This window comes from Lolium rigidum, chromosome 1 (genome assembly GCF_022539505.1).
Source record: "Lolium rigidum isolate FL_2022 chromosome 1, APGP_CSIRO_Lrig_0.1, whole genome shotgun sequence".
NCBI lineage: Eukaryota > Viridiplantae > Streptophyta > Magnoliopsida > Poales > Poaceae > Lolium > Lolium rigidum.
In genome coordinates this window covers 10,872,633-10,884,516 of record NC_061508.1, presented here as the reverse complement: position 1 = coordinate 10,884,516, position 11,884 = coordinate 10,872,633, and the positions used below count along the sequence as shown (strand labels likewise).

Sequence of the window (11,884 nt, the reverse complement as noted above, 5' to 3'; positions counted from 1 at the left end):
CTCTAAATCGCGGACGGCGTCTCATACTTGTCCTCCTTCACCTCGCACTTTGGCAAAGTGTACGGCGTGGCGCGGTGCGAGGAAGGCGCCGAACACGCCGGTACCAAAGACGACGAGTGCGAGGAGGACAAGCCCGTCCTCCTCGGTTGCCAGCGCGCCGGAACCCGAGGAGATGGCATTTCTAACCTTGGGGCGCCGTTGTAGATGCCATCGACGAAGTCCGGGAGGGTGCGCCCGGGAACTCCTCAGAAATGGAGGCACCCCTCCCTGTTCCACGTATTGGCCCTACCGACGAGGTCGTCGGTGCTGGCCATGTCGGCGTTGTACTGCGCCTAGAAGAAGTCCACCACCGGTGGGGGTCCAGGTGAGATCGGCGCGCTCCTTGGTGCTGAGCGCATGCGCTGGGCTCTGATCGCCCCCCTCCAACATGTAAGAGCATCTCCAGCCGCGTCCCCCAAAGCGTCCCCCAAAACGCGCCGGATTGAGCGTTTGAGGGACGTGTTTCGTTCGTGCCGCGTTTGGGGGACGTCGCTCCCCAGTCGCGTCCCCCAAACAAAATTTCGGAAATTTTAAACTTAACGAGATTCGACTAAGATTTGTCCAAACTTACATAGATTCGAACGAAATTTGACTAAATTTAAACTAAACCTAATCTAGAACCACTTGCGGCGGCCGGAGGCGTTGTAGTACTGCTGGAAGTTGTACATCTCGTCGGTGATGACCTCCTGCTTGACGGCGCTCATCGACGGGCTCGTCGACGGGCCCGTCCTGCACCAAGCCGCTTGGTCCTGCCTCGCCGTCGTCGGTGAGGTCCACCAGCGGCTTGCCGGAGTCGCGGATGGACAAGGCGATCGCCGCGTCAAGGTCGCCCCTCCAGGCGTCCTTGTCGTTCATGGACGCCAAGAACGCCGCCCGCAGACCTAGGCAGTCCTCGGGGTCGTCGCTGCTGCCGATGAGCCGCTGCTGCCGCTCGTACTCCGCCAGCAGCGCCGCCTGCGATGGTTCCTCCGGTTCCGCGCCTCCCTTGCTGCCGCCGGCTGCCGCTGCCGCTGCCGCCACGCCTCGTGTTGACGGGCGTCGCCGGCTCCTCCTTCACCTCCCGTTTGGCGACGGTGTAGGGCGCCGACCGGTACGACGAGGACGACGTCGATCGCGCCGGTCCTGAGGAAGAAGAGTGCGAGGACGACGAGTACGTCGTCCTCCTCGGCTGCCATTGAGGAGACGGCGGCGGTGACGACGGCATCTCCAACCTTGGAGCGCCGTTGCGGATGCCGCGGATGACGTTCTCGAGGGTGCGCCCCGGAACGCCCCAGAACCTGGCGCGGCCGTCCTTGTTCCAGCTGTTGGGGCCGCCGACGAGCCCTTCGGTGCTATACATCTCGACGTCGTACTTCGCCTTGAAGTACGTCGTCCACCAGGCGCCGTTGTTGTCGGCCGCCCACGTCGGATCCAACCGCTCCTCGGCGGTGAGTTGAGCCCGACGGGCCTTGATGGCGTCCCTCCATTGATCCGTGCGCGGCTTCGGTGGCGGCGGGACGCCAATGCCGTTCACGGCCATCTTCCAGCCGCCGCTGCTTGGCAGCCGCATGTCCGGCGGGACTGGATACCGGGCGTGGTACAACACCCACGCCTCCGGCACGGTGAGGCTGCCGCGGCCGAAGCCGTACGTTCGCCGCGGCGATCTTGCGGGAGGACGAGCTCGACATTTTTGGAGCGGCGAGGAGAAGATCTGGGAGGGGGAGGCGGCGGCGACGAGAAGGTTTGTGAGCGGTGAGAACTGCAGGGCGTCTTTAAACAGCGGCGGCAGCGGGTGGTTGCACGCAATAACACCGGCGCGGACGGCCACGCGGCCATGCACGACGAGACGCGTCCCTGCGTCGCCTGGAAAAACAGGGACGCCATTAATGTCGCTTCACCAAAGGTAGGCGACGGGGTTTTAGGCTTCCGAGCCGCTGACGCGTCGAGCCCGCGTCGGTTCGCCTCGCTTTTCGTTGTATCCGGCGTGCCCGGTGCGTCCCCTGTGGGACGGGGACGGGCTCGGGGCGCGCCGGACAAAAATGGGCTTTGGGGGACACGGCTGGAATGCATTTTTTCCGACGCGCCCCAAATCCCTTTGAGGGACGCTTTGGGGACGCGGCTGGACATGCTCTAAGCTACCTTTTTTTGACTTAAAAAATGTAGGCCAGATGTTCTAGATAGATGTTTTAGATGGAACGTGGTAGAATTAACAAAAAAAAGTCTAGCTAGATGATAACACACACGTGAAGTTTCGGGCACACTCGCGGACTTTCCGTTGATGCTGTCCGGCATTTTACGTTCTATGCGGCAGGTAGCAAACAAAGAGAAATATGTTATGTTAAGATGGATTGCCAGTTAAATGTACACTACGGGAAAAAAGGCACGACCGTGTGGGGGAAAAAGAAGTCTTTGTCGCTCGATGACACGAAACTGCGCGACAAAGAATGACGGCATGGCAAGTATTAAAAAAAACGCACGGTAAAATCTCTAGATGGCAAAGACCCCTCAAGGCGTACGGTAAAGAAAATATCGATGGCAAAGCCGTATCAAGGTGCACGACAAAGCCGCCGAACACGGCAAAGCACAAAAAATATCGCCCTGCACACCTTTGCCTAGTGTTTTTAACAAACGCACATCAAAGTAAGCCTTTGCCTAGTGTAAACGCAGGGCAAAGATGTAAAAATGGATTTCTTCTCAGCTTAAAAGGCATGGCGTGGTATAGTTATGAACAAACAAACACTAACCCAATGGCAAGGTTGCACGCTTTGTCTACTCTGCGTTCTAGGATCGAATCCCAGACCAGCTAGTTTGGGGCCTTTTCTTTAGATAAAACATGTTTGGCACATGGCAAAGAAGCAACCTTTGCCGTTGCTGTGCAACGTTGGCGAGGCGCACGGCAAAGAAGCCTTTGCTATCGATGGCATTGCCGTGCGACCTTTACCATGCGTCATCACACGGCAAAGCTTTTACCGTACATATAGGGCCCTTTGCCGTGTAAATAGTTGCACGGCAAAGTCTTGTTTTCCCGTAGTGGTAATCATCGGCACTTTTTTTAATTTGATGAATGGGATTTCACGCACACTCGCGGACTTTTCCTTGATGACGTCCTGCATTTTACGTTCTATGCGGCAGGTAGCAAAGAAAATTAGGATGAGAGAGAAATATGTTATGTTAAGATGGACTGCCAGTTAAACGTAATCATCGGTATTTTTTCTAATTTGATTGATGGATTTCACTAGGAGAACGGTCATAGCTCTATAAACAAACTAAGCAAATGAGAGGAATAAATTCTAGACAAGATTACATAGAAACTCTCAGGTTTAGTTGGTCGAATATAAGAAAATAAATTCTGTTTACATGGCCTGATATTTTTCTAAAAGCATAACACTTTTACTCAACCAAGTTTTACTTACTAAATATGATGAGTTAAACCCTTAATGTCTTTCTCATACAAATTCTAGACTTTGTTCTCGCATTTGCGAGGGCCACCATGCTAGTTTAGATTAAAAATATAAAATAAATATTTTTTTGGATCCAAATTAATTGACTTCAGTTTGTCTAAATATAAATGTATCTAGATATTTTTGTTGACCAGATACATTCGTGTCTAGATAAAGTAAAATTAATTAATTTGAATCGAATGGAGTAGATAAATGTAGAAAAAGAAAAGTCATCAGTTGGGGCACACGTGTCCCATGATGCGGACATTTTTTCCGGATAACACTTCGGATTGTTCGAATTCAAACGAAGAAAGCAGCTGGAGATATATTCTAATGAACGTTCCTTGAGAGTTGATCTGGTGGTAGATGTTCACAGTGCCATATGTGTTCTCTTAAATATTCCTGACGTCCTTTTTTTTGCAGTTGATTGTGTTATCGCCCATTGGTGCATGATAGCCGCCAGAAGCTAGCAGACTGTTTTTTTTTCTTGAGTAAAAAAATAAATAAATAGTTGAACCCGGCCTTCGTATGAATTTTACTGGACGGTAAAAACTGGGACTACGGGTAGCATATGTTACAAAACCCTTGACTTGAAAATTTGTTCTCAGGATGGTGTGTTTTCCACTTTCCATTCATCATTCAGTAATCAATCTGTATCACCTAAGAAACTTCTTCTTAGGTGACGTCCTCTTAAATATTCCTGACGTCCTTTTTTTTGCAGTTGATTGTGTTATCGCCCATTGGTGCATGATAGCCGCCGGAAGCTAGCAAACTGTTTTTTTTTCCTTGAGTAAAAAATAAATAAATAGTTGAACTCGGCCTTCGTATGAATTTTACTGGAAAAACTGGGACTACGGGTAGCATATGTTACAAAACCCTTGACTTGAAAATTTGTTCTCCGGCTGGTGTGTTTTCCACTTTCCACTTTCCATTCATCATTCAGTAATCAATCTGTATCACCTAAGAAACTTCTTAGTGTATTTTCCACTTTCCATTCATCATTTACTTTGCCGCTAGATACTGCTCGTTTGTTAGCCGTACTTTTGATGTGTTGGGCTGATGAGTAATTAAACCCTAGTGTGAAACGAACTCCTAATCCCTAATATGCTTGACCAGCCACTCGCTCGTTTGTTCACTGTGCGCTGCAACTGTGTCCCTGTGGGCATCCCCTCACCGTATTGCAATAATGCATGTGGAGTAGAGAGTACTACTCCCGTCGTCCCAATTTATAGGACTTGCACATATCTCTAAGTTGTCAATTTAGCTAACATAATATCATTCGTATAATATAAAAATTATATCATTAGAAAGTAGAACATCTAAAGCTTTCTAATAATATATATTTTGTAATAAATATATTGCATTATTATAGTCAAACTTGTGACCTAGTGGAGATAGGCTAGAAATCGCCATGGGGGAAGAAATTTCAGCGGCGGAGAAGAAATAACCGCCACGTGGCTTTGTGTGGAGGATTTATTATCACCGTGACCACTTGTACATCGGAGATATAGAGATATTTTCCTAGCAACTCGATCTAAGAATGCCCGTTTTACATATATTTTTAAATAAAAGGCTCACATCCCGACTTTAAATTAATAAAGCCCTCAACCAGCTAGGATACAAGGTACTGATTACAACTCTTGAACAAGCTTGAAATAAAATAAAATAGCAACACGCAAACGAGCTAAAAGGGGCTGAGATTCGCGTGCAGAATGCGGCATAGAGAGGTCCTTGAGCAACCCCTGCATCAAGTGCAGGTGCGTGACCAGCGCTTTACGCAACGCAGGTACAACTGCAAACACACCGAGCATCCAAGACGCCACACCATGCAGAGAACACCTTGAACAAGCCGAAGATCGCTGTTGAAAAGAAGCACACTGGGAGGGGACCGTTGTCTGTGAAGAAAGCCGTTTCCTTTGTCACCCAAACCATGTTGCTAACGCAAGGGGAACCCCTCCACCCTCGCCCATGCGAGGGCGTCGTCATGCCGTCAGCAACCATGCCAATGGCGGCGGAGCACAAGAAGTATGCAGACCCAGGCCAAGACACCAGCACCAAACTTAGCAACCCTCCACGGCACTGCCAATGCCACAAACACATCACAACCCACCCAAGCCCCTACGTTCCCAAGGCAACACCTCCAAGGAGGAGAACGGTGCTGAAGCGTCGCTGCTACCCGGCGAGAGCCTAGGGTTTTCACCCGGGAAATGATGGTAGGGAGTGGTGGGGAAGAAGAGAGACCTCAAAGACGCCTTCAAGAAGGTAACGGCGAGGAAGCACCGCCACCGTCGTGGTTGAAAGAACAACCAAGGGTTTCACTCGGCCCTGGAAACCTGCTGCCAAGCAGATCTCTTGCATGCAGCGAAGAGGAACCGCTGCCGTAAATGAAGGACAAGGTCTTCTAGATCCACCACAAGCCACGGAGCAGCCAAACGCCACAACCACCTCCACCTACCTCCGTGTTACCCAAGAAACCACGGAGAGCAGGAATAGTACCATCATCCACCACCCGCTGGCAAGGTCGACGCCGCCAACCGGCCCAGGGCCGCCGCCCCAGCTTCCACGCTGCACCACGCCGTCACCTTGAAGCAGACCAGGAGCCACCTTCCGAACCAGCCGAAGAACCCAAGGATAGAGCCACCCGCTGGCATCCCTCCCGCCGGGTGTGGATCAGAGCACCACGCAAGAAGAGCAATGGGAGGGAGGGGGGAGTGGAAGGTCCCTCTCGACCAACTCCCGCGAGGAACCAGCACCCTGCGCCGTCCACCGAGCCGCTCAAGTGCATTAGAAATATAGAAGTACACTGTTTTATAGATAAAATTTAAGTCTAAAGGTTTAGATATTTGATGACGGAGGGAGTACTAACTTTTTTTCGTGTGTTTCAGCCAAGTCAAGGGCATGCATAAACGTTGCGATCGATGCGGAAGTACGTAAAGAAATACTGTGGTTAGAATGGACAAACTTGGCGTAAACAGAGACAAACGCGCGACGTCGTAGACACCGCTGGCTATTTAAACCTCGTCTCGGATACTGGTAACCACCACCAGTGCAGTGCGCATTTGCAGATTAGCTCTGGCTGCTATGGAGGAGGGGTGGTTAAGGTTATGCGTCATAGGCGTATCCACCCTGCTAGCCCTTTGCTTTGTCAAGCTCTTGAGCAAGCCGAAGAAGCGGCTGCCTCCAGGGCCATGGACGCTCCCCTTCATCGGCAGCCTCCACCACGTCATCGGGGGCCTGCCACACCGAAAGATGATGGAGATGTCTCGCCGGCATGGGCCTCTGATGCACCTCATGGTAGGCGAGATCCCCACCGTGGTCGTCTCCAGCGCGGAGGCGGCAGCGCTGGTGATGAAGACCAACGACCTGGCGTTTGCAAGCCGTCCGTGCAGCGTGACGCAGGGCATCGTCGGCCTTGATGGTGCCGGCCTCGTCTTCGGCACCTACGGAGACCGGTGGCGGCAGATGCGCAAGATCTGCGTCGTGGAGCTTATGGGCCCCAAACAGGCGAGGCGCATGGACGGCATCAAGACCAAAGAAGTGGAGCAGCTCCTCCAATCCCTGGCCGTCGGCGGCGGCGCTACAGTCAACATGAGCAGCAAACTGTCCGCACTCAGCGTCGACGTCGTGACCCGGGCAGTTTTCGGCGGCACGTTCAAACAACAGGACGAGTACCTGCACGAGCTGAATAATATACTGAAGCTCCTGCGCGGCTTCACCCTCGCGGACCTCTTCCCGTCATCCCGGCTGATGCGCTGGCTCAGCAACGGCGAGCGCGACATGAGGAGGACCAGTGGCTGTATGAATCGAATCATTGCAAGCGTCATTGATGGGCGCAAGGCGGCGCGGGGTGCCAACCAAGGCGCCGCCGGCGACGAGGACCTACTTGACGTGCTACTCAGGCTGCAGCAAGAGGACTCGTTGGCCTTCCCTCTAACACCGGAGATTATCGGCGTCGTTATCTTTGTGAGTATTGCTAATTTTATCCTATATATATCTGTATATTAACTTCCTGTTATCCATGTATTGTGATCGATTTTGAATAATTTCTATTCTGTAGATTTAGTAGCACAAGATTCGCTAGAAATTAATTATAGATCAAGTCGATATTTTCTAGGATACAACACGTGGTCTCAATCTTATATGAGTAGTTGATAAATTTGATCTCGATCTAGGATACAACACGAGATGTGCCGAATTGGACCATGTGGGCCAATTGCTAAAACTAAACATAATAGATAATCTAATGTTTTTTGGTTTTAATAGTTAATATTCAAAATTTTGAAGAATTTATATGTCTAGTGCTAGTAATCTTTCTACAAAATATTTGTATGCACTTTTATGTTTTATACTCAGGAAAAAAGTTCTCTTGTGATGATTTTTGTACATATACCCAACTATGCACCATGTATAGGTCAGTGTGACTAAGTGCTCAAATCACTTCGTAGTTTACGTTCCATCATATATTCCCACGTGAAAGCATGCTACAGGGCGCACACAATTTTTTAATAGATTCGGTATTCCTAAGGTGCTAAGTGGGATCCTGCCTAAATCTTACTTATAGTTTATTTCATCATTTCTAGTACAATTTTGAGACAAAAATTTACACTAACAATGACAAAAAATAAATACAAGTAGGATTTAGGCGAGATCCCACTTACATCCATATTCCTAAGGAGAAACATACCTTAATTGTTTTCCCAATTTTTTTTTTTGGAATGGATTAGTTATTTCCACGGAGCATATGAAATATGTTTTTAATGGGCTAGCTGTTTTCAAGGAGAGAGATGTGCATAGGTGTAAATCTATCTACTTTATTTCATAATCAGAGTACTTAAAAAGAAACTATAGAAACATGTCCGATCTAACTTCTTTGTACGCGAATTAGTACTCGTTGCTGTTGGTCCTTAACGTCCAACATGTTGAACCCAGTATATTTGGTTACACAAATCTAGCCGGCATGATTGAAAGTTTTGGCCACAAATCTTAGATCTAGCCACAAAAATAATTTATATGATGTGGCTTAACATGGTGGTTCTATTATATCCTCATATATTGCTTTTTTGTATATAATAAATATTCAAATGAATATTCAACTCGTATTGTCAGTATAAGCTAGTAGGCCATGCAAATGGCATATTTTTGTGGCCAATGCATACCCTTTTGGTTGTCATTAATTTATGTCATGGGACATATTTTTTTCAACTCTTTATTTATCTAGATGTATTATAGATATTTTATGTTAGTACGTTGTTTACAGGACATTTTTGCAGCCGCCACTGATGCCACAGCAAGTGTATTGGATTGGACCATGTCAGAGCTCTCTAGGAACCCTAAAGTTATGGCTAAGGCACAGTCAGAGGTCCGGGAAGTTCTAGGACAAGATCGAGGTATCATCACAACTACCGACCTCACCGAGCTCTACTATATGCGGATGGTCATCAAAGAAGTCTTGAGATTGCATCCTCCTGGTCCTCTACTCGTTCCAAGAGAGACGAGGGAGAACTGTGAAATTATGGGCTATCACATTCCTAAGGGCACGAATGTCCATGTTAATGTCTTTGCAATTTCCCGGGATCCTAAATATTGGGACAATCCAGAAAAATTCAAGCCAGAGAGGTTTGAGAAAAAAAATATAGATTATTATGGGACAAATTTTGAATTCACCCCTTTTGGAGCTGGACGAAGACAATGCCCTGGGATGTCGTTTGGCGCCTCGACAGTGGAGATTGTACTGGCAAATCTTCTCTACCACTTTAACTGGATGCTTCCAAACGGGATAGTTCCAGAGTCGCTAGACATGTCTGAGAAATTTGGTATAACTGCAAGCAGAAAGTGCAACATAGAGCTGATTGCTACCCCGTATCCACAATCCAAAGCTATTTCTATATAGACTTAGAAACTGGCATTAAATGTTGATATCGTTCCACCTATATTGTGCAACATGTTTGTGTTTCCATGTAAGTCTTGTAATAAGAATGTATAACTCTCGCTGTGAAGAAAGGGTTGTCAGACAATTTTAAAATTATTCCGAGTGACATTGGATATTATATTTACGGAAACTAAGGTTTGAATATTGGCATCTCATTTTTCATTTTGAGGTTTTCTGATGTAAATCTTATCTGGTACTCCAAACTTATCTAGTACTAGTTGAATACCCGTGCGTTGCCACGATCCTCGTATTTTTTTATTAGTTATATATATAATTTTATTATAAAAATCTAACATATAAAGACAATAGAAATATATCAGACCATGTTTAATCGATATGTTCATATCGACCGTCACAGAAATACACTTTTAAACCATGTGGTGACAAACTCCGTTTTCCTCTCAGTCACTCTTCACAATGTATCCTATTCTGTTCCATGTTAACCTCTTAGTATTACGTGTTGTTCATATTTTTGTTTGTCTCTAACTTTTGAAGGAGCTACATGAAACACATCTACTTTGTATTTCTCCCTCATTATGTTGTGCCCAACATACACGATCTGACAATTATTGTTCCTATGATTTTGTTTAGCATTTCTAACCTTCTCTCGCCCCGAATGCTCCACCCAAGCAGAGCCTTTGTCTTGCTATTCCCTCCCGCCTATTGCACAAACATAAAGTAGATATTGTTTAGATCAAATTGGACTCCTAATTATAGAGAAATATCCTTGTACTTTAACTGGAAGTTGGAAGGACGAATTCTAAGCATTCTTGGGGGCACAATGGACCAATCTTTCAGTGTACTATGAAAAATCAAGATAGGAAAAAAGGAAATGTAAAATTCTTGATAATTTTTCTAATAAAAATTTAAGATCATATCAAATATTCTGAACTATTTATTTCTGTTACGTTAGATAAAAACCATGATGGAAAAATATATAGCAAAAAGGTTATTGAAAAGACACCTTTCTCGGAAGCCTGCAGTATCAGTTTCAAAATTCCGTGGATCCATCTGGAACATGTATCCCCGTCCTCAGAGCAACACCTTGAATCGCCTAGATCACCACAATAAAAATCATGATGAAAAAATGAGACAAAAACGTTATTGAAAGGCTGCAATATCAGCTTCCAACTTCCGTGGATCTATCTGGAACAATTTTCCCTATCCTTGGAGAAACCACTTCAAGTAGTCTTCCTCCTCTTTGGATAATCGGTGACTATAATCAAGTAGGTTTTCATGCAACCATACTACTAAATATAAACGTGGATGTGCAACATCATATAGTCGGCATGTTCTAGTAGTCGGTAAAATAACTTGATCTGAACAATAGTATAATGTTAATTTTGTGCAGTGTAATTTGAAACCGAAAAGAATACACATAATAGAAATTTTAGAAATGTGTCTCCTCTCATATATTTAATTTTTAATTGTTTGGTAACAACAGAGTTCACTTGAATAACTCGTTGTGTAGGAAATGCTGAAGCGAGGGAAAATTATTTATACTGTGATCGAAATTGGTTAGACTTCCATACAGTGAATACTTGTTATTTATTTCTTCATTAGCGCAGGAGCAACAAGCCTATTGGTCTGACAACCTATGAGAAATTAAATAAGGAAAATAATTCTATTCCGTTGAAGGATACATCGCTCGCGGCCTCCGCCTCTGGCTTGCGACGCGTGTCCCGGACAGGCCCACCATCGCTCACCCCATGTTATTTCTTTCCTCACCACACGTTTTCTGTCTCTAATCTATCTTCTCTTTCTCCCATCCCGCATCAATCTCTTGTGCGGTCCCGGCATTCCGCATCTGCCATGATGTAAGTGTACATTGCCCCTAAGTGTGTTTTTGGTAATTAATGACAATCATCCACGGACTAATGTTTTATTGTCTTTATATGAAGGAATATTCATGTGTATTTTTGAAGTCCAAATGTTGGATTAAATTGTGGATTGCATGCATATAATGTTATACCTTTGGTATTGGTATCAAAATCATTGATTTGAGGTGAAGAATATGATATGATCAAGAATAATAAATGAAGATAAAGTTCTTGTGTGGAACTCATGTTAGCCATGCTCTAGTTTATGTGTTAAGCAATAAATTACCAAGATATTGTGCTAGAGCATGAAGAGATACACGGTTGACCAAGACTAAGAGTGAAGATTGAATTCAAGTTGGTCAACACATGAAGCATAAAGATTGTACCACTTTGGATCATCTGATATAGCTTGTGGGCGGTAAGCCTTGTCAATTATAGTTCATGAGTAACCCACTATATATGTGCATTTGTGTTTTCTATATGGGTTAGGTATCTTTCCATGGGCATGCATCAAGAGCATGATCTCATATAGCCCATGAGAGGATGACATCGAGCTTGGATGTCATCCAGGTTATGAAGGGCAAGTTCAAGATGAGCATATCGAAGATATCATGCTTGAAACTTATCGTCCATTAGGTGATAATGGACATTAATTTGAAGATGTGCCTCAATGGATG

At 46.0% G+C, this 11,884-nt stretch overlaps 1 protein-coding gene across 1 annotated transcript; it reads left to right on the top strand.

Moving 5' to 3' along the window:
• Positions 1 to 6,536: 6,536 nt before the first annotated feature.
• Positions 6,537 to 9,348, top strand: LOC124667412 (premnaspirodiene oxygenase-like). The gene is made up of 2 exons (XM_047204700.1): positions 6,537 to 7,421; positions 8,716 to 9,348. The coding sequence occupies exons 1-2, from the start codon at positions 6,540 to 6,542 to the stop codon at positions 9,346 to 9,348; spliced, it is 1,515 nt and encodes a 504-aa protein (XP_047060656.1). The 5' UTR covers positions 6,537 to 6,539.
• Positions 9,349 to 11,884: the final 2,536 nt, after the last annotated feature.

Coding starts and splice junctions, on each gene's coding strand:
- LOC124667412 (XM_047204700.1), top strand. CDS start 6,540: ATGGAGGAGGGGTGGTTAAGGTTATGCGTCATAGGCGTATCCACCCTG. Junction 7,422..8,715: donor TTATCGGCGTCGTTATCTTT/GTGAGTATTGCT, acceptor CGTTGTTTACAG/GACATTTTTGCAGCCGCCAC.